Here is a 24,834-nt window from a genome sequence, read left to right on the forward strand (position 1 = left end):
CATAATGAATCCAAGCAGTTTTCTGATTCATAGGTTAAGGCAGCCAGTAATTCTAACACAGACCTTCTCCACATTTTCTGGACAGTTCCAGCTAGTACTAGAAGTATGTCTTGCAGAAGATGCCTTTAACATTGACCCTGCCTTTGCCTTAGAGGGCAAAGAAAATGCCTTCAGGTGTCTCCTATACTTGCACAAAATAAGTCTAAAAGCTGTGTCTGAAATTTTACTTGCTTCCTCAATAAGGAGTTAGACACTTGTTTTACAGTGATTTCTAAAAGTATATAAACAGCAATAAGCAAGCTACTTGAGCAGACGGGGAAGGGAGGGGAACATGGGGGTGTCAAACAACTCGGCACCAATATTCATTCTGATGGAGGTGATGTAGCAGCATCTCATAGCTGCTTGGCATCATTAAACACTACCCTTACTACACATGTGCTGGATGGTGTCAGTCCTCTTCAAGTGACCAATGCACATAGCAACAGCCAGCTTAGGTTCAAAACCTGGTGTGAAGCCTCTAGCCTTGTCAAGCTAAGAGAGCTTAATACAGGAAATAGAAGTAGAACTTACAGCCCACTCTGTATCTACTGCTCCTGGGACAATTCTTCTACCATTAAATGTCTGTGTGCATTAATTGCAGTAACACTTTTTTAAAGTGAGCCCAAACAGAAGAGAACGAGTTTGGGGTGTAGCAGACACTGTCTTCTCTCACCTCAGCCACACCATACAGAAAAGGGCCCAGGCCCATTCCAGTACTCAATCAGGAACTCTTATGGTTATAGCCCTTTTGTGTAGTATGAATGCTTCAATATGAGCTGGTATTGAATCATGTGACATTGTATGTGTCAGTCTCCCCTGCAGACAGTGAAGAGTGACATACCCAGAAGCCTAAGTCCCCATTGCTTGTGGGACTGCAACATATTTCCCCACTCCCCCCCCCCCCCCTTGGCACTTATTACTTGATATTCAGGGCATTTTTATTACTACTATGTAAAAATTACTGCAGGTCTCTGGCTGACAGATGAGAAGGGTCGGCTGCATCCCAGCAAGGCCTGAGGCCATTAGAATACAGACTCCACATCCCCCATCTCCACACAGACAGTTTTCAGCTGCGAGTAATACTCCATTGCTGCTTTGCCATTCTCTCTGCCAAACCCTGTGAAGGACAAATGCAAGATCCAAGGGTGAGATAAATAGGTGTGCTGGCAGTGGATGGAGTTTACTCATCTCCCTAGAACAAATCCTTGTAACCAGCCAAGGGATCAGAACACCAAGCCCCTCCCTGGCCCTGAAGGGAACAGGGCAGCATTCCTGCATTAACAGCATTTCAAATTACCCTACAATAAAGATTAGCTGAGGGCAGTTCTGACCTGGGAGCCATGCTATATATTTTACATGTCCCTTGCTGCTTCTGCTTGCAAATTTACAGCCCACTTGCTAGTCTCTCCATTCACATGTAACTGGGGTACTGTGAAATCTATTGCTGAGCCCTCAGAACAGTAGTAACCAGGCACTTTTGGCTTCCCAAGGGCAGAGCAGAGATATCCTATCTACCTCAACCTATAATGATGGATACTACTCCATCCTATCACCAACATTCTTATCTCTGCAGGTTTTAAAGAAGCCAAAACAAAGCTCACCTGACATCTTGTATCCTCCAAATGGCAGCTCCACTGGGCTGATGTTGTAGTTATTAATGAAGCACATACCAGCCTGGAGAGCAGCTACCACCCTGTGAGCCCGCTGAATATCCCTGCAGGAGATAGCAGCAGTTCAGCAAGAGCCATCCCTTCTTATGCCAACTCCCCACACCTCTGCACACAGCTCAAGAGCTGGGTGCTTGAGTCCCACAGGCAGCCATTTCCTTCCCCATATCCACACATACCGTATAGAGAAGAGAATGCAGATTTAGCCCCCAACCAGCATGCAGTGTTTTGGGATTCTTAACACACAGCACCCAGTCTTTGCTCATGGGTTGTACTTGACCTATAGCTACTAGACCAGGGCAGCAAGCTGGGGCTACATGGGCCACCTGTCTCCATCCTTCCACCACAGAGAAACCACCAAGGGCCATCTCTGGCTCATCATCTGCTTCCCCCCCCCCCCCCCCAAAGGAAGCCAACCATCTTCTCATGGCAAGGAAAGAGAATACTCAGGCTGAGCAAGGACTGAAGACATTCAAGTGACAGCTGGGAGGTGGGTTGTTATGTTAAGGGCAAACTGGAAAGAAATTGCCTTATTACTTACAAGGCCTGCACTTCTGCCAAGATACATTTCTTGTTAGACATGTTCTTTTACACTGCAGGTTCTCTGAAGCAGGAGCTCTTCCCTACCGGTTTACAAAATGCCTAATATGGTGGGGCCCCAATCATGACTGAACCTTTTAGATTCAATTACAATACAAATGACAGTGCCATAAAAAATAGGATAAAGCATGAATGGAACCACCATACTGCTCCATGTAGCTCTATTACAGAAAGCCACTTGTGGCTCAGACTGTGCACTCTAAGTGGAACACCAAGCCCTGAAGGTAACTGATTCAGGAAATGGCTTCCTTTACCACTAGTCCATTTCTACAACTGACACTGCTCCCTATCTGTACCTGGTGAAGACACCACCTGCGAGCCCAAATGGGGTGTTATTGGCTCTCTCTACAGCTTCCTCCTCAGTGTCAAATGGTAGGATAGACATTACAGGTCCAAAGATCTCCTCTTTCACACAGGTCATGTCATCTCTGCAGTTCCCTGCAAAACATTAGATTTCAGTGAAAGCATCTGTAGAGGGGAACTCTCTGTACTGCCCCACCATAACCTGCTGTGTTGACTGAAGAACTGTTAAGTGACATTCTACTAGCCAAACTAGAAGGTGTGGAGCACAATGCAGAGTGGAAAGGGATCATGGTAGGTGCAGTCTTCAGTGCAGTACAGGCATTTGCTTTTGTACCATCTTCTGATTAGTCATTCTGCTAAACACCAACTGAGCAAAAAGGCTGCATCCCTTCCGTCTAGAAAACCACCATCCATTGTGTCCTATGAAAGTCCACTCTTGCACTGAACTTTAACCTAAAACCATTACTCAGGACAATACTCCCTGCATGTGCAGGCCAGTATTGAAAAGGTATTGGTGTAAGTGTGTGTGAGAGGCCAAGGGCTAAAGGGGTGTAGGAGGGCACTGCCAATCAGTAATAAGATATATTAACAAATTGAGGGTTGCAAGCTTGAATGCTGTTCAACTTTATTACGTCCTAACTCTTGGAGGTTTGAGGCGTAAAGATCAATCCTCACCAGACTACACTTTGATTCTGGTTCTGTCCTCATAAGAGAAGGAACAGGTATATACCCCACTATTCAAAGCCCTCAGCAGCTGTTCATGTTTCCGGTTCCTCACTTTAAAGTCTACTAGGGAACAGTAAGTTAATCAGGTGTTGCAAAGAGCTTCAAGAATTTTCTAAGTAAAATTGGGCAAGTGGATAGTGAAGGCAAGTTAAAAAGGATAGTCTGAATTACCCACCCTCCTCCCTTCAGGCACCACTGGGGGCAGCTCAGAGAATCTATTCTGCATGCAATGGCCAGCAGTGAAGCAAGATGCTAAGAAGTATAAAGAACAGGATAAGATAATGAAAATACTGCTACATTGTATGAAAAGTGTACCCTCCACTAGTCAGAACAGGCCATCCCTACACAAAACCAACAGCAGACACAAAGTCTAATTGCATTAGAAAGCAAGAAACAGAAGAGGGAGCTATTCAGTTAAAAGAGGGGGCGAGTAAGAGAAACAATGAAAAGGTGTACCAAACAAACAGTGAAGAGAAGATTGGGCACTCAGTACCATCAGGGGAGCTTCTCCATTTAAAAAAAAAAAAAAAAGAAGAAAGCAATATTTTTTTTAAAATATTGTCTGTGATTTGCCTGAAGCACTCACTGTCACTAGACAGGAAAGTAAGATGCTCAAAAATATTCAAAGAACACAAAAATAAAGAAGGAGTGACCTTTTTGAACAGCCACACTACTTGGCTACATCTTCTCAAGTGGGTATCAACATTCAGGCTTCTAAAGTAAAGCAACCACTAATTGCCCAGATTAGGGGTGAAAATGTCACCTTCTGAACAGACTGTCTTTTAGTTGTCCTTTCTGGGGGTTTTATTCATCTCCCTCTGAAACCTGAGATGCTGTCTATTGTTAGGCACCTATGTCACTAATTTAATCTGGCATGTTCCTATGCAGCTTGAGTGCTCTAATGGTTGTACTCTTCAGAATACATATATGCATTGCACTCAAGGAGTGTAATACCACTTGTGTAGACAACCCTGAGCTAATTTTAACCTAGCACAAGTACAAGCTACATCAGTGTGGGCTGCAGAACCCATCCAGGAAGTGGCTTAAATACTCAGAGGTTAGGCTGGGCTGACAGCTACATTGCTACCTGGAAATCAGCTATCAGACTGTTCCAGCTATCACCAGATACACAGGAGATTTTGTTAGGATTAACCTATTCATAAAATAGTACCAATAAGGACATAAGAAACCATACCTAGAACACAGGGTTGCATGTAGTATCCATTCTTCAGTTTGGGATCATCTGGAACATACAGATTGCCACCGCATAGCACTTTTGCCCCCTGGAAATAAGCCAAACCAGAAGGTAAACAGGCATATCCAAGAGTCTGCATGGAGCCTTGATGTACCTGTCAGCCAGCAGCAGCCACAGCTGCACCAACACATTCATGTCACTTAATTCACCACTCTCACTTGTATTATTATCCCTGTGCCATGCCTTCATGCTTCCTCAGGATCTGGCCTCCTGATGGGGCATTTAAGAGTGAGGCGAAAGCCAGACTGACTTAGTGAGCATCTTGGAATCCAACATCCCCATGAGCCTACAGGAGGGAGGGAATGGCAAAAAAGTCAAATCTATTTTGGTAAGAGGTCCACAGTGAAGTTCCTGGTTGTTTAGGAGGCTAAGAGACCAGAAACTACTCTCCCTACACACTCTCAGAGCTGCTAGAGACCAGACCATGTCACTCTAGCTACAGAATCAGTAACTTCCCAGGGATAAGGAGACCTTATTCTGCATGAATGTGGTTTAGCTGTTTCCTATTAAGAGCTTGTTCAGGAGCTTGGGCTCATATTCAGACCCAAGTTCAGGGCTCTGTATGTAACAGGAGAACAGCACTAATATTGCTAACATGTCTGGTACAGCCAGGAGCTGCAGCCCCTTGTAAATAGGCAGAAAGGCTAATGCAGAGTCCTGAACTTGGCACTTGGCAGGAAGAATGTATTTCTCACTGCTTTGTCTTGAGAGTCCAGTGAGCTGTAATTCAGTCTGCTCACATGATCTGTTACTGGCCTAACATTAAAAAGAGAGAGCTACAGTTAACCTTTAGCCAAGGCCTATCAGATTTCTATGTGTAGAAGGCCAAATTTAGCTTAATTTCGGTCCATGGTACATATTTAGATAAACTTTTTCAGTCAACCCACAGTAAAACTCCCAGTGGGACCCACAGGAAGCCTGCACAAAGATCAAGGGTGGAATCTGGCCTGTATGTAACAACTTCCTGTCTTAACCAACCTTCTGTTCTGCCCTGTCCAGACTTTACTCATTCTATTTCCCACTCTATTTGTTTAAATACATCAGCCATTAAACAGCACTAGCAATGACTAACTCAGAGAAAAGAGGCTGGGAACTTCACCACTCCCAGAGGTACTACCTGCTGACTTTGCGATGTGTTACTGTAACAGTTAGCCTCTCACATCTGAAAGGGTTGTTTTTTTTGCAAGCATGAGCACATTTTTTTAAAATTAAATGCCCGGATTCTGCAACATCTATATATGCATCCCATAAATACGTCAACCAAGCCTGGAGTTTGAATCTCAGCTTTGTGTATTAAAATGCAAATTAATCCATGATCCCCTAACCCTGGGCAGTACTTTGAGGTCCTACATCTCAGAATCACTGTCTAGTCATCATGTCATTTGTCATCCCTAAAACATGTAGCCCTAGTAGGAACACCAGTGCAGCTACAGCAGAAAAGGGCTTTACCTCAGAAGGCATAGGGGAAGGGAGGGGGAAGAAGAAGCATGCCACTAGTTTATTACAAGAGCGGCAGAGGAAGGTAGAAGTCCTTCCTCCAAAGGTCAAGACACTTTAAAACAAACGCCATTCAATCCAAGACAGTTCGGTGCTCTCACCTGCTCCTTCGCCTGCTTAATGAATCCCTGGACTCGCTCCAAGTGGGGCTGGCTAATGAGAGCCCCCATCCTTGTGTCCTCCAGAAGCGGGTCTCCAATTTTAATCTTCTGTGTGCGTTTCACCACTTCCTTTGTGAAAGTGTCCAGGATCTCCCTCTGCACAAACACTCGAGTGCCATTGCAGCAAACCTGGGAGTGGGGGAACATCCAATGCAGCATAAGGCTCTCTGGGGGTCATAGGGGTATAAAACATACTACAGCCCTCCCATACAGCATATTATCCCATGCACCAGACAAGCACAAGCCACCGTCTGTGTCATTTAGATTGGTATCTTCTAGAAATGGAATTCGGCAACTGGTTGCTAAAATTACTAATGTGGCTACTAAGTTAAAAAACACCCCAACTATCTTTCCCCACCTATACTGGGAGGAATCTGAAAGATTTGGGCTTCTTCCCCTGCTGGCTCACCCTTGTACAGGCCAGTAGTAAAACTGCAGTTTCCTGTCAGTGTGACTGATTACAGAGGTTGTAACAGCCCTGGAACCCTCCCAACTCTGGGGCTGTCACAACATGGGTACCATGCTATTGTCTCCATTCATTTTTTCACCACAAAGCATATTGCAAGCAAGGATTTTTAGTAGTCTTGGCACCATCAAGTGGTGAAGGCATATACAGCCAAAAGCATGAGATAACCCAAGCTGGCTGTTCAAACCCTAGACTCACCATCAAGAGACACCACAGCGATTTAGTAATTATGCAGCCAGGAGCTACAGAAAGCCAACATGCTCCTGGAGCCTGCATCAGCAGGTGTGTAAAGTACATCTTACAGAATCTGGCATGAGGTCAGCAAGTAAAGCCTTGCAGTACTGCAGATTTGCTACAGCAGACTTGAAGGATAATAGAATTTAAAAAGACTGCAAGGGGGAGCCACAGCAATCTGCTCTGACTGCTCCACTATGGCTCAGACCCCAAGGCGCAAAGAGTGGGAATGGCTGGTCTGTGTAAGATACCAGGCAGATGAACCCACGGTGATATCAGCTCCACTCCTGAGAAACAGTTTCTGTGGCAACTGACTGTGGAACTGAAAGGTGTCACGGAAGCAAGCAATTCCACCCCAAACTTTGCCTTCTAGCATTATTTTCACCACTAGCAGCCCATGTGATATGCCAACAGTAACAGGTGGCTCTCTCGAGACCCAGTGAATAGCTTCACAGGCACATTTCATCACGTGCTGCTGTCTAAGGCAGGTTCCTTGTTGCAGGAAACGAGAGTAAAAGTAACTTGCAAATGTGATGGCACTGTCCGCTGGGACATTATTCATTGGGTCCACTGAGTTCATTAGAGGCAGGTCCTGTCAGACCAACCTGGTGGCCTTCTATGACCAGGTCACAAAATCCTTAGACGCAGGTGTCACAGTAGACATAGTCTTTCTGGACTTTAGGAAGGCCTTCGACACTGTCTCTCACCCCATTCTCATTAAAAAACTAGGAGACTGTGGCGTCAATACCTACACAGTCAGATGGGTCACTAACTGGCTGGAGGGCCGCGCCCAGAGGGTGATGGTGGATAGGTCTTATCAACCTGGAGGGATGTGGGCAGTGGGGTTCCCCAGGGCTTGGTCCTCGGGCCCGCACTGTTCAACATCTTCCTCAGCGACTTGAACAAGGGGGTAAAAAGCACCCTGTTCAAATTCACAGATGACACTAAGATGTGGGGGGGATGTGGGCATGCTAGAAGGGAGGAATAGGCTGCAAATCAGACCTGGACAGGTTACAGGGGCGGGCAGATGAGAACAGGATGGGTTTCAACACTGACAAGTGCAAGGTACTGCACCTGGGGAGGAAGAGCCAGCAGCATACCTACAGGCTGGGGAATTCCCTTCTTGTCAGTGCAGAGGCAGAAAAGGATCTTGGAGTCATTACTGAGGCCAAAATGAACATGAGCCAACAGTGTGAGGACACGGTCAGGAAGGCCAACCATACCTTGTTATGCATCCACAGATGCATCTCAAGCAGGTCCAAGGAGGTGATCCTCCCCCTCTATGCGACACTGGTCAGGCCACAGTTGGAGTACTGTGTCCAGTTCTGGGCACTGCACTTCAGAAGGGATGTGGAAAACATGGAGAGGGTCCAAAGGAGGGCCACTTGCATGATCAGGGGGCAGCGGGGCAGGCCCTACGAGGAGAGGCTATGGGACCTGAACCTGTTTAGCCTCCACAAGAGAAAGCTGAGAGGGGACCTGGTGGCCGTTTACAAACTAGTCAGAGGGGACCAGCAGGCATTGAGGGAGTCTCTGTTCCCTCGAGCACTCCCAAGAGTGACTAGAAATAATGGTCACACGCTGGCAGAGGGTAGATTCAGGCTAGATATCAAAAGGTGCTACTTCACAGTCAGGGCGGCTAGGATCTGGAACCAACTTCCAAGAGAAGTGGTGCTGGCTCCTAGCCTGGGGGTCTTTAAAAGGAGGCTGGATGAACACCTTGCTGGGTTGTTTGACCCCAGTACTCTTTCCTGTCATGGCAGGGGTTTGGACTTGATGATCTGCTCAGGTCCCTTCTGACCCTACCAACTATGAATTATCTGTAGGATGGAGATAGGAATGAGAGCAATCTAACTCCTCAATCTTTTCTACCTACTCCCCTCCCCAAAGCTTATCCCATGAGTAGGAAATGAACAGGTGAATGCTTCCACCCCCACAGAGGCACGCACCTCCCCCTGAGTGAGGAAATTGGCCATCAGAGCTCCTTTCACAGCATTCTCCAAGACACAATCAGAGAAGATGATGAGGGGGGATTTGCCCCCCAGCTCCAGTGTGACTGGTTTGACTCCTTTGGCTGACATCTCCATGATCTGACACAAAGAAGGAGAGAAGGAAAGGATAAGTTGGTGAGGAACGGACAAAGGGCTACAACAGGGGGGGCCAAGCAAACCCACAAACACCCACCTCTGAGAACAGTGTATGGGTTGAGCAAGGAGGAACTCCCCTCCTGCCCCCCCGCCCTTTTTAGAGAAGGGGTGAGGGACAAGACTTGGCCCCACACACAAGCCCTTTCCAACAGAAACAAGTCATTCAGAAAGCTGGATATTGCTTTTCTGGACTTGTGTTCATTCCAGCTTGGGCATATTTCCAGGATACTTTCTGTAGATTAAAATGACAGAAAAATCCCTGAAGAGAACCAGGCTTCCTGGAAATCTTCCATGCTGTAAGTTAAAACACTTAAAACTAATGAATTAGGCAGGAAGGATCCAGGCACACAACATCAACCAGAACTGCACATGAAGGGGCATCGCTAGCCCAGAGTTCACGGTGATGCACAAGCACATAAATGTGGCAATATCCTTAATACCAAAAGCAGCAGCCACATCTGTACTGAGCTAGTGTACCTCTCAACTGCCCTCAACTTCTTGGGTCCCCACCTAATGAGAGAATGGATTTTTTAGATAAACCAGCAAGACATGAGGGGGGCAGGGAAAAAAGGGAGGGTTGTAAGAAGCAGATTTGTTTAGTTCTGGCAGGCAGTAACTGCAAACCAAGGGTATGAGTGAGGTCCCCATCTGCCAAAGGAAACGGGACTACTTGGGTATCCCACACTAATGGAAGGAAAAGAAAATCCTTGAGTCCCAGACTAACTTACCCAAGGTAAAGATTTCCACAAGCCCCAGAGTGATTAGTATGGCTATATGAATTCACTGAAATAGCCCTTCTTTGTTGATCTGTGAGATCAGAGATTTTTGCATTTTCCACAAAAATCATTGTAAGTTTCCTAACCAGCTCTAACATACAAGGGGGGGGGGAGGGAGACACGACACGGACAACGACACAGACACAGGGACGACACACGTGTTGAAGAGTAGGAATGGCTATCAATTTCTCCTCTCCAGCTACATGACGTGGGGTGAGAAGAGAGATTTAATTCAAGTTTGGGGCTGATTGAGGGAGCCTTATTAAATTTCCAGGAACATCCATGTTTATCCATTAGCTACACTCTATGTGAGGACAGGAAGGCTTAACCTCAACCTGTGAGCACACCCTTGAAGAGTTATTGCCTAAAACCAGCCCTAGTGCTGAAGACTCAGCACAGCCTTTTACATAACAGTTTTGTGCCCTAAGAGTAGCTTCATGTCATGCTCCTTCCATGTCTTTGGCAGTGGGCTGCTTATGCAAAACCCTGCAGGAAGATTTGACCTGCAGAGCATCATCTGACATTAGAGGCACAATTACAAGCCTCTTACCCTCCTCTAATGCTGAAGAGTCTTTACCTTGATGCCTGTTGGCACACTCCCAGTGAAAGAAACCTTGGCCACATCTGGGTGATGGCAAAGAAACTGGCCGGTGGCAGCTCCACCTTGCACCACATTGAACAACCCTTTGGGCACGCCAGCTTTGCTGAAGATCTCTGCCAACATCACTGCTGATATAGGGGTGAGGGGAGAGGGCTTGTAGATCATGGCATTACCTACAAGAATCCAAAAAAATAGGAGGGGGGAGGTTAAAACTTGAAAAGCTTGGAAGGTAGGAAGGGAAAATTATTTAGACAGATCATCCACATGGAAGAAGAAAAGAGCTTGATCTCAATAAGCATTCAGAAAGGGCAGGGGCAGGATCTAAATCAAAGACTTGAAGTAAATGATTAACATGGCAGCCAACACAGACTGCATCATTCTCAGCAGTGACCCTGTGCCAGTATGGTACCTGGTACTGGAAAGCAATCCAAGAAGGAACTGGGGCAAAGATTTTGCACTGATTTCTTCCTTCTTCTGTACACCACCATTTAGCATGACCTCTTACTTGCTTGGTCTGAGGCAACAGCATTCCTTCCTGTCACACTTCTGTCTCAGCTGCCATTTGCTGACTTTCTCAAGTCCTTTTCTTGGTTTTCTTCCTCTCCATGCCAGAATCACAGTCTTCAATCCCTGCCTATGAGCCCATCAGTTTCTTTACTAGTTACCAAGTGCACTCCTAGGCCATAAACACTTATCCCCAATCTTTCCTTCACCTTATGATCCCTCACTCCTCAAAAACCTAAACACACAGGGCGGGGGTCTCTATTACCGCATGCCAAGGCTGGAGCAGACTTCCAACAGGCAATCTGAAAGGGGTAGTTCCAGGCTCCGATCCCAACGCATACCCCAAGTGGCTCTCTTCTAGTGTAAGCAAAGCACCCTCCAGGAAGCTGGATGTGCTGACCTGAGCAGGAAAATGAAAACAAACAGAAAGTTAGGGAAGCATGAAGCACAACACCTTGCAGCTCCATCAGGCAGCACCTGGTGCACTGTCCTATGTCCTTGCTAATACAGGACATAACAAAGCCCTCCTACCCCCTGCTTACTGAAGGTGCATACTGAAGATGCACCTTTTTCAGTCGCATATTGGATCGGCACCAATAACAGGAAAATTAACATTACCAGCCATTGGCTTTTTTTGGCCAATAATGTCACCGATTCATGTCGAGTGCATGTGCGCAGCTGCACCACGAATGCAGCCTGGCAGCTTGAAGAGCAGCCTCCTGCTGGTAGATATGTAGGAGGGAAGGGGTGTCGGGGAGGGAAGGGGCATGGGGAGGCAGATTGAGACCCCCCATGGTGAGGGAGGGAGTGGGCCAGGGGCAGGCACTGCTTAGCCAGGGCAGCGAATGCAACCACAGGGTGGGGCATGGGACAGAGCTGCTGGGGGGGCAGGGAGGGGTGTGGCTCCCCACCACTGTGTGCAGCCCCAGGGGAGGCATGGGGGGTACATGCCCCCCAGATTTGTGCGTGGGGCAAAGGCAGGCTGCTCTCTGAGGGCTCAGGGACAGGGGCTGAGCCAGCCTCTTCCCAGCAGGGGGGCTGGGCCAGGGCTTTGCTCAGAGCAGGCAGGGGCCAGGTAGGCTCAGCTGCACAGGATGGGCAGCAGCAGTGAGGAGGCTTGGGGGGCTTTGGCCACCCCAAAATTACCCAGAGCCCCCCCAGAGCCACCCCACACAGCTGAAACCACCCCGCCTCTGTGTGACCTGAGTGCAGGCCTGGCCCAGTCCCCCCAGCAGGAAAAGTCTGGCGCAGCCTGAGCCCGCAGCCCACCCTTGCCCTGTGCACAAATCAGGGGCGCCCCCCATGCCTCACCCGGGGGGTGCATGCAGAGGCGGGGAACTGCCCCACCGTTCCTGACCAGCTGCCCACAGCTCCATTCTGGCCCTAGGGGCACATTCACTGCCCTGGCTGAGCAGCACCTGCCCCTGCCCCACTCCCTCCCTCACTGTGGGGGCCTCTATCTGCCCCACTCCCATGCCCCTTCCTCCCCATAGACTTACCGGCAGGATGCTGCTCCCCAAGCTGCTGGGCTGCATTCCTGTAGATCAGCTATTAGATTGCTATTGGGATTGGCCAATATGGCTGGTTAATAATCGGCCATCAGTATCAGCCAAGAAAATCTTTATTGGTGCACCCCTAGTACACACAAGTTACTAGAGACCACTAGCCTCACGAAGGGATTTCTCAAAACAGTCTAAGTGCCCGAGTCAAGAGCAATTCTATTTTTTTAGTGAACTCACAGAGTGAAAGCTCCACAGTGCCATGAAAAACAGCAGGGGATTCATACACAGAAGACGGACCCTGAAGACATACTTCACCAGGTACCTAGAACTCCAAGGAATTTGACTGGACTTGGTTATAGGAGCACAGGAATGGCAGTGCCCTCCTGGTCATCAAGCCCAGTCCCCTGCTGTCAGAGGCCCTACATCATATAGCCCCTTTCACAACTAGCTGCCTTCTATCGTGCCAGCAATGACAACAGGTCTTCTGATGAAGACAGTGAATCCAGATTTCCTGGGACCATCTCATTTCCACCTCTGCCAGACACCCTGTCCATCTTCTGCAGAGAGCCCTCATCCTCCTCTGCTTTCATTCTCCCTCTGTAGAGAAGGGGAAGACTCCCTTTCCCAATCTTCTTTATTTAGATTAAGCTCCTCACAGCAGGACCTGACTAGGAAAGAGAGCAAGAGTACGTGGGCACAGAAGTGAGTGTGAGTGCGTGTGCGTGCATGTGTGCATGCAGCTCTTCGTATAATGGTGTCCTGATCTCAGCTGGGACCTCTACACTTGAGCAGGTATCAGATGAAAATGATCACTGTTCTTCTCCAGCTTCATCCTTGTCCAGCTCTGTATTTAAGACTCTGTGGCAAAGCCTAGATCAGCAGAGCTCAGCAAGTAACACCACTGGCTCGAACTAATTTCTTCTCTCACACTACAGCATCTCTGGGACAAGGTAACCTAGTTTGAGTTCAAGCCTCTGTAATGGAGCCATTGGATTAGATTAGTACAGCTTCACATCCTTGTTCAATTCTTGCCCAACACCCTTGAGACCCTTAAGAAAAATCTTCGCTGTGTTGCCAATCTGATCTCAAACCACGAACATCCTAGGTGAGACTGTATAAGGATGCAGGTCACTGTTCCAGGGTATTCAACACAAGTCCAGAACTCGAGATGAAGGGTGAAGATCCATTCTGTTAATCATTCATAAAAAATCCAGCTACAAGCAAACAGACTCTCACTCAGTTATCATCAGGAGAAAGCCCCAGTTCTGGGAGTTACAAGCATCTACGGAGTTGGAACAAAAGGGAACAGAGTAGTGGTTTCTGTAGATGGGCTTGCCCGATAAGATCTCAAGGCTGGGTTGACTTGAGTAATTCTGTCCAAAGGTATAAACCAGATAGGTTCCAGATAAAAACCCTGTAATGCAGAGCTGCAGTCTTTGAACAACTGTGAAACACCCAAGTGAAGCGACATAATCCTGACCTTGACTACTTCATCAGACAACATTCAGCACTGACCAGTACAGCTAAATTCAGCACTGAGCCAACCACCAGATCCTTGTTCCAATGGGGCGCCATGACTACAAACAAGGCCCTACAGGCTTTTATGCCCAGAACACCCAGAAAACTGGAAACTACATGGACTATGCTTCAAGTGCAAAGAGAGATGCCTTTGACCTTGCTGTCAACAGTCTTTCTGGGTAGAAATTAAAAGATCTCCAGCACTTAGAAAGAAAAGAAAAAAGAAAAGAAAAAAGAAAGAAAAAGACTTTTAAGAGGCGTTTATTCCAGGGAGGGTGACAAATCGGGGCCAGTAGAGAGTATGTACAGGTTGGCCCGAACACCTGGGCCTCACGGACATGGTCCTGGGCTCACAGCCTGCAAGGCCTGCCCGTACACTCTAGACTAAAAAACCATAGCGAGGCAAAGGACTATTTACATATTTACATTTCTGCCAGCGGGGACACCCATGGGGGGGGCCTCAGGGGTCGACCCGCGTGAAGCAAAGTCCAAGGCCTCGGCCCGCTGGACACATGTCCGCAGCTGGAGCAGCCGGGGGTGTTACAGGGCGAGGAGCAGGTGCCCCGCCTCGACTCGACAGAGCACCCCCTCGAGGGCCCAGTGTTCCTCGAAGGTGGGCACCGTCCGCCGCAGGACCGCGTGCTCAAACTCGAGTTAGAGGCGGGCCCACACCAGCAGGCGGAAGAGCTGCAGGGCATCGACCATCCCGGTCCCGGTGAGCCGGTTTCGCCGGCTCTTCAGGGTGGCCATCTTGGCCTGGCCCAGCAGGAAGTTGGCCAGGCTGACCACGGCTCGCTCCGCCGCCTGGTAGGGGAAGGAGTGGACGTAGACGTCCTCGGAGAAGTCCCGGCCCAGCGCCCAAAGCAGCATGCCCAGGGTGGCAAAGAGCAGCTGCAGCCGGGGGCAGTCGAGGAACGCGTGGAAAATGTCCTTGTCCGGCACACCCGGGCAGAAGGGGCAGGCTGCTGAGGCTGCCGGGTCTAGGTGGCGAACAAAGGTGCCGGTGGCCAGGATGCCGTGCATGAGCCGCCACTGCAGGTCACCGGTCTTCTTGGCGGTGGGCGCCTTATACAGCGTGCGCCACACTGGGGTCCCAGGCCGCGCCAGGTGCCGCCGCCACGCAGTGTCAGGGCGGCCGGCCAGCACCTGGGCATGCCGGGTGTGCACCACCCACATGTAGAGGCCCTTGCGGGGCAGGGTGCCAAAAGAGCAGCCTGTATTGCTGCTGGGTGGCACCGGGAGCCTGAGCAGTGTCTTGGGCCGCTCGGCCAGCTCGCTGGGTACCTCTAGGATGACGGGCAGCGGTGGGAAGGCGTCGTGCGCAGCGTCCGCGGCGGGGAGGGTCCGGCGAGCCTGGAGATGGACTTCCAGGACGGTCGCTGCTTCCGCCGGGAGGGCACCCCTGACGGTCCTCAGAAGCCGGCCCGTGATGCAGACGGAGCGCAGCGCCAGCCAGGCAGCCAGGGCTTCGGGGGACAGCCACGCCGATCGAGCAGGGTCCAGGAGGTGCTCCAGGCGGATGGTGCACGCCTCGATGAGAGCTGCCACAACGCTGGCGGAGGCCAGGCTCGGCACAACACGCTGCAGGGCCGGGTTGTAGACCAGGGGCTCCCGAAGCAGGTGCGGGAACCGCAGGCACCTGGCCTGGGGGCAGAGATGGAAGGCCGCCCGCCAGGCCCGCACCATGCTGCGGTAAAACGGGGGAAGGACTGCCCCGTTCAGGAAAGTGAGGTCCAGCAGAAACAGCTCCCGGTCAAAGCTGAGGCCCCCCACTTGCCGCAGGAACTGGCACGCCAGCTGCCGCCATGGGAGGTGGCCTTCGGCGTCCAGGAGCCGCTGGAGGTCTTGCAACTGGTAGGCGGCCACCTGGCTGGCCAGGTCAATCAGGCCTTGGCCCCCTTCCCCAGTGGGCAGGTAGAGGGCAGCTCAGGGGAGCCAGTGGCGTCCGTCCCACAGGAAGTCGACCAGGAGCCGCTGCAGTCTCTCCAGGAGCTCCAGCGGAGGGTCCAGCACCGCGCAGCGGTGCCACAGGGTGGCCACTGCCAGGTTGTCGGCGACGAGGACCCGGCCGTGGTAAGAGAGGACAGGCAGGCACCAGTGCCAGTGCTGCAGGCGGGCCTCCACTCCCTCCGCCAGGTCCTCCCAGTTGCAGGCCGCAAAGGCCGGCGGCCCCAGGAACACCCCCAGGGCTTTGGAGGCCTTCCCGGCGCCATGCGAGGCCTCCTGGCAGGTCCGGAGGCAGCGTGCTGGCCCACGTCCCCAGCAAAAAGGCGTCGCTCTTGCCCCAGTTGATAGGGGCCGAGGCGGCGAGCTCGTAGGCGCATTGGCAATCCACCGGGGCCCGCACATCCTCCCGGCTGCCCAGGAAGACGGTCACATTGTCCGCGTACGCCGTCAGCTGGAGCGGGGGGCCGGTGGCGGGGCCCGGCGCCGGTGGCAGGGCGAGGCTGGTCAGGCGACGTCGCAGAGCGTGCAGCAGTGGTTCGACGGCCAGGGCGTACAGCATGCCCGACAAGGGGCAGCCCTGGCGTATGCCACGATGCACGGGGAGCACAGCGTGCCGTTCACCTTGAGCAGGCCGGAGGCATCGTGGTACAGGACCCGGAGCGCCGCGGTGAAGAGCGGCCCGAAGCCAAAGGCCTCGAGGGTGCCGAGCAGGTACCGGTGGTCGATGCGGTCGAAGGCTTTCTCCTAGTCCAGGGAGAGCACGCCGACATCCAGGCCAAAAAGCTCCGCGGCCGTGAGCAGGTCATGCAGCAGGAACAAGTTGTCCTGGATGGTCCTGCCCGGCATGCAGTAGCTCTGCTCGGGCCCAATGACGGAGGCCATGACAGTGCGGAGACGGTTCGCCAGTGCCTTGGCCAGGATCTTGTAGTCGGCGCACAGGAGGGAGACGGGCCACCAGTTCTGCAGGCAACCGAGGTCCCCCTTCTTGGGCAGCAGGGTGAGCACAGCCCAGCGGCACCTGGTCAGCAGGGTCCCGTCGGCGAGGCTCTTGCGGAAGACGCAGAGGAGGCTGGGCCCGAGGAGGGGCCAGAAGGCTCTGTAAAATTCCACAGGCAGGCCATCCAGGCCCGGGGCCTTGCCCAAGGCGAGCCCCCCCACCGCGGCCTCCAGCTCCGCCAGGGAGAGTTCGCACTCCAGGGCCTAGGCCTGCGAAGCGCCCAGGCGCGACGGATTCCGATGCAGCTCCTGGGCGGCCGGCGGACAGACGGGCGCAGCCGCAAACAAGTCTCCGTAGAAGGCGACGGCATGCTCCTGCACTTCGCCCGGGTCCATGAGCAGCTGGCCCTCCGGGGTCTTGAGGTGGTCCAGCATCTTCACCGCGGCCCGCCACCTCTCCAGGCCGAAGAAGAAGTTGGTTGGGGCGTCGGCCTCTGCCAGCTCCTGGCAGTGGGCCTGGACCCGCGCACCGCGCCCTTCATCAGCTCTCACAGGCATTTCTTGCGGGAGCGGAGGCTCTCGAGGAGTGCCGTGTTGTTGCCCGCGCGGAGCAGGGCCGCCTCGAGCTCCGCTACGTCCTCCTCCAGCTCCTGGGTGCCACAGCGGAGCTCGCTTGCTGCCAGCTGCTTATGCTGTTGGCAGAATGCCCAGATCTGGACCTTCCCCACGTCCCAACACAGGCACCAGGAGGGGTAGTCTGTTCGTGCTGCCTCCCAGCTCCTCCAGAGGTGGGCGAAGCAGTCCCTGAAGCGGGTGTCCTGCAGCAGGCTGACGTTGAGGCACCAGTAAGGGGCCCGCATGTGTGCTCTGCCAGGCAGGCTCAGCTCGCAGCAGACCAAGGCATGGTCTGAGAGGCCCAATGGAACAATGCGGCTGCCACGCAGTAACGGCAGGTGGTGCTGGCCGATGTAGAGGTGGTCAAGGCAGGTCATGGCGAGCCCGCTGGCGCTCATCTTTGCCCAGGTGTACTGTCGTGCGTCAGCATGGAGGACCCGCCAGGCGTCGACGAGGTCCGCTGCCTCCAGCACGGTCCGCAGCTTGCGGGCCGAAGGCAGGTGCAGTTCTGGCCCCGTCTGGTCTAGCAGCGCGTTGACGGTACAGTTGAAGTCCCCGCCCACGAGAAGCAGGTCGTCCTTCTCGCTGGCGTCATGCAGGAGGTCGCCCAGGGTCTCTAGGAAGGCGACCCTCTCTCTCCCATCGGTGGGCATGTAGACATTGACGAGGAGCAGGCTCTGGTGTGCCAGGGCGACGCGGACGGTCAGCAGCCGGCCGGGGACAACCTCTCGTGCCACCGCCGAGTTGTACCGCAACTGCAGCAGGAGGAGGGTCGCCACTCCTGCGCTGAGGTTGGTGCCATGGCTCAGGAACAAGCGGCCTCTCCAGGCAGCGTGCCAGTCAGCTTGAACGTACGCGTCGCTGTGCGTCTCCTGGAGGAAGGCAATCGCCAGGCGCTTCTGCTGCAGGCCCTCCAGGACGGCCGTCCGCTTCACCGGGTCTCTGCAGCCATTGGTGTTGAGCGAGGCAATTGAACAGGAGAAGAGGGAGGAAGGATAGGCAGGGTACCGGTGGGAGAGAAGGTGACAGATGCCGGGCAGAAAAACCGCGGAGACAGGGGAAAGGCCTAGCGTTGCCCTGCCCTATTCTGCGGGCCCGCCTCAGCCCCACACCTCCCTCACCCGGGTCACCAGCTTCTCGAGCCAGAAGGCATGCTGACGCGTGCCCGGGTCTCAGCGCATAAGCCTCGCCACGTCACTCGCGGCACGGGCAAACTGTGCGGGGTCCAGGCACCGTTGCCGGATACTCTCGGCCACGTTCCTCTGGCCCTTGGTCTGGTCCAAGAGGTTGAGGAGACCTCCATAGCTGGGGGCCACCCAGGGGGGTTTCTCCAGAAGGAGGTGGATACTGCCAACCAAGAACTGGCGGGGCTGTACCCTGGGAGGGTACTTCCCGGTGAGACCGGTGAAAGTGCCCTCAATGGCCAGGCTCCCTAGCAGGCCCCCCTCTCTATCTGGGTCAAGGACCGTCTTGGGGAGATCGATCCCCATCCGCTTTGGGGAGCAGATGTCGTCCCACTTCCGGGGCTGCTCGCGGTGCTCAGAGGGCAGGCACTCCATCTCCTCCTCCTCATCGGCCTCGGCAGGCAGGGGAGCGGGCGGTGGGGTGGCAAGACTCTCTGCCGTCCCTCCTGCCTGCTGCTGCTTGGGAGGCAGGCACTCTCCCCCTGCCTTGCCGCTCACAGGCCCCACTGGCTGGGATGGGGGCGAGGGGTTGCCAGACGTCTCTGGGACACCCTTAGTCGTGGCCGGAGGTGGCAGGGTTTCCGGGGGGGCAGGCAGAGCGGGCTCAGGTTCCCTGGCTGCTTTTTCCCTGGTGCTGTCCAAGACAGGCCCCGAAGGGGCAGGAGCTCCTTTAGACGCTCCTTTTTTCTTCTTCTTGTTCTTTGCTTTTTGGGGAGTAGCTGGCACCTCCCCCATAGGGGACGGGCCAAGCTGCTTGGGTGTCGCCACCTCCAGGTCCACCACCTCGGTTGGGGCAGGGGTGGAGGGGGGGGGGGGGGGGGGGGGGGGCTCGGGTGCTCCACCTGACGGGGCCCCAGCGCTTGAGACACCAGCCACCCCGGGGGGAACTGGGACAGGAAGGGACCGGGAGGACCCCCCACCAGCCCCTCCACCGGGCGGGGCATCCGCCACAACAGGGGCGGGAGAAACCTGGGAGGATGTCCCAGGCCCCCCCCTGGGTGGCATGCCACTGCCAGAGGGGTCAAGCCCCTCGGATGTGTGCGGGCCGGGCCCCGATCCCGCCCTCGTCGCCACGCGCAGCGGTGATTCCGATCCCTTTCTGGCCGCCATGGACAAGCCAGGAGCGAACCGGGGTCGTACCGGACCCATCTTCGGTGCACACGGGCTGTGGCCGGCAGCCCGGGCACGCGGGGCGGGAGAGAACCGCGGGGCGGTTTAGCGCACGCGAGTTAGAATTAGTCACGGAGGCATAATGGTTGATTGAAAAGATTATTTACTTACACCCAAAGATGGCACTGGTGTAGGCTGGACAGGTTTCCAGGCACAGCTCCCACTTGAACCCTCGTTGGAGGACTCTGACAAATCGATTGCTCCCACGGAGTTTGCTAGGCTCCGCGGGTCCTGTTAAGTTGGGTTCGAAAAGTTTCCCCGGAGTTATTCAGGCTCCGCGGGTCCGATAAGTTTTCCCCGGAGTTTGCTAGGCTCTGCGGGTCCGAAGTTACAGGAAAGGGATATGTCTAGGATTGCGCTCGGCGACGGGGAGAGGCGAGAAGCGAAAGCTCCGTAGGCTCGGTTCTATTGCCTCTATTGCCTGCTTAGGGGAGGCGCGCCGGGTCCGCGAGGGTCCGCAGCGCTTGGAGATCTTCACACAGAATCTCTCTCTCTTCCTCCCTCCTCCGGCTTGGGCGGAAACTACCCAAGCCTTCTGTACGGCTAGCAAGCCAATTGCTAGCTGCCACGTGTGCCTAAATTAGGAATCAGCCAATAACATGGCGCGGATCCTAATACAAATGGCGGGAACTTCTTTACAGTGTGTATCACTACGGTGCAAGAAAGAGATGCACACTGCAAAGAAGCTGCAATCCGGCAGGAAATCCCCCGCTGCACCAGAGTTCTCTCTAGCAGCAGAGAACTCTACCGTGCAAAGAAAGCGACAAATTTGGCGGGAAATAATTTAGCAGCACCGAAGCACGCACACAAACAAAAAATCACAACTTTGGGTTGTGACAGGATGGAGCAGGGGCGGAGGGGGGCTTGGCAGGTCTCCCAACCCCACCCTTTGATGAGGGTCCTGCACCTGAGGTGGATGCACCATCCTCCTTGGCTGCTGGCAGGCATCCCGGCCGGAAAGGGTTAACTCTCTCCCGGGAGGGGGGGGGGAAGCCTCAGGCTGATGCCAGGGACTGGGAGGGGGCTCAAAACGCCCCAAAAATCGGCCTGAGGGGGGGCAGAGCAATCCTGCTGGGGCTCAGGGCAAACCCGAAGGCAAGGGGAGATGGCAGAGATCAAGGTAAGGGGCCCTGGGGGAGGGAGGCAGCAGGAATCACAGGGAGAACTCAGGCGGGGGTGGGGGAGGGACAGAGGCAAACGAGGCTGCCAGAGCCCAGGGGAAAACCGCTCAGGAAGCGGGGGGGGGGGGGGGGGGGGGGTGTCCCCAGGGACAGGGTGGGTAGAGGCAAGGTTTTTGGGGGGGTGGGGACAGGAAAAGGGGGGCACGGAGTGCAGGGAACGCACAAAAGGCACCCGAGCTGCAGGAGCTCAGAAGGGCTTCCCCTGTCGGCAGCCATCTTGGGGAAAAAAAAGAAAAAAGAAAGAAAGAAACAGCCCCAGCAGTAGCCCATAACCCTGACAGCATAGCCAATTGTTTCTCCCACAGTGCAACAGAGAAGCACACATACAATGTCTTGCTACGTGTTGAGACAGCATCTTGCCCATCTGGTCACTATTTCCTGGGTCAAATTCTGCTCCAATCTAAATCAGAGGCAGTCCTAGTGGAATCCATGTAGTCAACCACATTGTAAGTGGAACAGAGCTGTGGCCCCTACCCACCATGTCTAACAACCACCATAGGACACTGCAATATCCTGGATAAGAAATCAAAATTCTATTCCAGTCAAACAGTCCAGGACTTTCTAACAGGCCAAAGATTTATTAGGATCCAACTCAATAGGCTCCTGGTATACTACAGTGACAATTCCCAGTTACAGAAAATGAACAAGGCTCCAGTAAGTAAGAATTAGTACAGCTCTCACCTGCTAGAGACCCTGCTAGCCCCGCATAATACTCCAGGGACTGCCAAGATATATCAACATCCACTCTGGCTTCAAAGATGGATTTCCCATTGTTGATGGTCTCCATCTTGGCAATTTCATCCCTCTGTTCCTGTAGGTAGAGCAAAGAAATAACATATCAGAGACACAGTGATGCCACCAACAGCATGCTAGCTGCTTTTCAAAACGGATGAAGACAATCCATGCCATCAATAATGCCTATTCTCATCTACAACATAAGCTTTCTAACCAGAAAACTGCTGATGTCTGCCAACATTTTATTCTTGCTTCACACTTTTGTTAAAATTTGTCTATTATTAAAATTAGTTATAAGTGAGAGTAAGTATTAATGAGGTTCAGAGAACTGGACAGAGAGAAATTGCAAACAGTAAGAACATAAACCCAGAAGGGACCTAAAGTAACTAGAAATATGGAAAAAAAAAATTAGGTTCAGCTGGACCATCTTCTTATCAGCCTGCCCTGAAAACAGAATTATTTTAGTACAAGGGTAAGATAACTGGACTATGAAGTGGAAAAGAAAGAAAGTACCTCTGAAATCCAGAAGAAACAAGCCTAAAAAACAAATCAAATAAGATTTTTCTGTTCCAAGGACCTCATGTTTTCCCCAGTATGAGTCACAGTCCAATCAAAGGTTACTGTACTCCACAGCTATGAAGCATGTGTAGGGCAATTATGCAATTTAAATTTGAAGTTGTGTAGTTATGTAACTTAAGTTTCAAAATAACACGGAGGCCAGCCTCATTTCTTGGCCTGAGGAAACTAGAAATTTGTGACCCGTGACATTTCACTTTCAGTAAGCTTACGTGGATTGTTACGCTGGCAAGCCAAATTAAACTTGTTATACGGATATATGTCAAAGCAGCAGTACAGAGATAACCAACATGACCCCAAAACCTAAACTCAGAGCCTGGACACAAAACATGTTAACATTAATTTAACTTATGCCAGTTTGGTAAGCCAATGTAAATGACATCAATGTGCAGAGCAGACAGACAACTAGCTCACCCCAGGAGGTGCTAGTATAGCAACCTTCCCACTATGCGGTTGGAAAGGCAGTAATAACAGCTAAAACACCTCTTCTCCAAGTAGAAGATGACTTCCAACACTTACAATGATATAAGTTACAAGGGATAGAAACATTAAAAAAAAAAAAAAAAAAAAAGAAGGAGAGGAGGGGAGGGGAGGGACTCTAAACAAATCAGGAGTGTGAACCCATATCACTGGAAGGAACAAGGCTGCAGCCATTTATATGATAAGACTGGATGCCCTTCCTGAACAATACCAGGTTCAAAGATGACTTTAAAATGGTATTATGCATGGAGTATTAAAGAAAGATCGCCATCGGACTCTGCAAATATACTGTGCAGCATTCAAGGAGTAGCTAAGAAAAATATTCAAGGACAAGACCATACCATTCCAACAGACAAGAAGCTAGATCCACTACATACCCGGATAATCCTGGCCGCCTCCAGCAGTACTCTGCTCCGTTCCATGCCTGATTTCTGACTCCATATTTTAAAGGCAGCTTTTGCGCTCTGCACAGCCAAATCTATCTCCTTCTCTCCAGAGCAGAGAAACTTACCTATCACACGACCTAAGAGAAAATGGACAAATTCATGGGGAGGGGAGTTTCTCTTGCTAAGATTACTTACCAGGACATCTGCCAAACAGCTTCATTATCAGCAAGTATTTAAAAGCATAAACAAGCTTCATACTTTAAAGCCTTTGAGAGTTCATTTTGTCTCTGACTGCTTCTGCATATGCCTTTATGATCTGAGAAACAGAGACCATTATGCCATAGCGTAACCTCCTAAATAAAATAAGACCACAGAACTTCACCCAAACATTCAGGCATCAGGCACAGCAACCCGTGGTTGAACTACAGCCTCCCTTTCAGAATGGCGTCCGATCTCAATTCAGAGATTCTGAGCAATGAGGAATCCAATCTATCCTAGCAGCGTTAATTAACCTTGTTATTAAGTTAAGTTTGCTAAGTTTCAAGCACCAGCCACAGGATCTTATTAAAAATATTTATCTGCAAATTATCTTCCTCATACTGATTCTAAAGGATTGCAGGTAACTTTTTTGGTTGCTGTTTTGGAGATGCTAGAGTGATTTAAATGGTGGGATTATAAAAAGTTATAGCTTTTTATAAACCTTTTGAAACAGTCCCATACCAACACCAGAGACTGGTACTGGCAGTGACTTTTGCTGTTCCCAAACCCAGATCTGACAAAGTTCCCCGCCGGTTTGCTTTCACAGTCGTTCGGCTTACAAGAATTTTGCTGGAGAGGTTGGTACTAGAAGGACTGCACCTACCATTCTTGATCGTGATCTCAAGTGCTAGCTATTAAAAACATTGCATTGTCAGACATGCTGTGTCTGCACGCAGCCATTCTGCTATTAGTGCAAAGTGTTGTCTGCTAAGGTCATACATGGCTAGGGATGTCAAGTGCCCAAGTTGAGCTACCTTTGAGAGACGAGGGTTTGAGAGATGAGAGTCTATTCCAGGCCCTGGGGACGCTAAAGAAGTTTTTCTTCTACAAACCCGTATTTCCAAAATTAATCAACAATTCAAAGGGGTCTGCACCTCACTGTCAACTCTGCCAGGGGTCTGCAAATGGAAAGCGGGTGAAAACCGGCTCTCAAGCCTTTCCGACCGCGGGCGCCCTTCGCGAGAGGGAAAAGCCCCCCGGGGAGGCTGCAGCCCTTCGCCTGGGCTGCGGAGCGCCCCGCCGGCGGCGCGGGAGCCGTGTGGCCCGGCGGGACGCTGCCGCGGGCAGGGAGCGGGCGCGGGCGGTACCTGTGGCCGGCTCGTGCACCTCCTCGCTGTGGCCGCCGTCGGCGGGCTGCACGCGGGCCCCCGCGCGGTAGTTGAGGGGCTGCTGCAGGCTGAAGGTGCCCGTGGCGCTGCTCATGGCTGCGGCGGCGGCGGCAGCGGGCAGGAGGCCTGGGCGCAGGCCGGGCAGCAGGGCCCGCGGCAGCATAAGGGAGGAGGAGCCGGCGGCGGCACCCAGCGCGCACTGAGACCGCCCCCCCCAGCCTCTGCCTCTGGGGCAAGGGTGAAGCCGCAGGGGGAGGCCCC

At 52.3% G+C, this 24,834-nt stretch overlaps 1 protein-coding gene across 2 annotated transcripts; it reads right to left on the bottom strand.

Moving 5' to 3' along the window:
• Positions 1–209: 209 nt before the first annotated feature.
• Positions 210–24,751, bottom strand: ALDH9A1 (aldehyde dehydrogenase 9 family member A1). 2 transcript variants are annotated; one of them, XM_006272955.4, is made up of 11 exons: positions 24,553–24,748; positions 23,198–23,343; positions 21,711–21,840; positions 11,242–11,376; positions 10,449–10,645; positions 8,898–9,038; positions 6,189–6,377; positions 4,531–4,618; positions 2,603–2,744; positions 1,641–1,753; positions 210–1,156 (listed from the first exon to the last, which is right to left on the bottom strand). In XM_006272955.4, exons 1-11 carry the CDS (start codon positions 24,734–24,736, stop codon positions 1,062–1,064), a joined length of 1,560 nt encoding a protein of 519 aa, XP_006273017.1. In that variant the 5' UTR covers positions 24,737–24,748; the 3' UTR covers positions 210–1,061. The 2 variants fall into 2 exon arrangements, with proteins under 2 accessions (XP_006273017.1, XP_059584301.1); XM_059728318.1 differs by lacking the exon at positions 11,242–11,376 and having other exon boundaries at positions 24,553–24,751.
• Positions 24,752–24,834: the final 83 nt, after the last annotated feature.

The sequence above is a fragment of the Alligator mississippiensis genome, chromosome 5 (genome assembly GCF_030867095.1).
Source record: "Alligator mississippiensis isolate rAllMis1 chromosome 5, rAllMis1, whole genome shotgun sequence".
NCBI classification, from domain to species: Eukaryota; Metazoa; Chordata; order Crocodylia; family Alligatoridae; genus Alligator; species Alligator mississippiensis.

Coding starts and splice junctions, on each gene's coding strand:
- ALDH9A1 (XM_006272955.4), bottom strand. CDS start 24,736: ATGCTGCCGCGGGCCCTGCTGCCCGGCCTGCGCCCAGGCCTCCTGCCC. Junction 10,646..11,241: donor TGCTCCAGCCTTGGCATGCG/GTAATAGAGACC, acceptor GGATTCTTGTAG/GTAATGCCATGATCTACAAG. Junction 9,039..10,448: donor GTGTGCCAACAGGCATCAAG/GTAAAGACTCTT, acceptor TCTTTGTGTCAG/ATCATGGAGATGTCAGCCAA.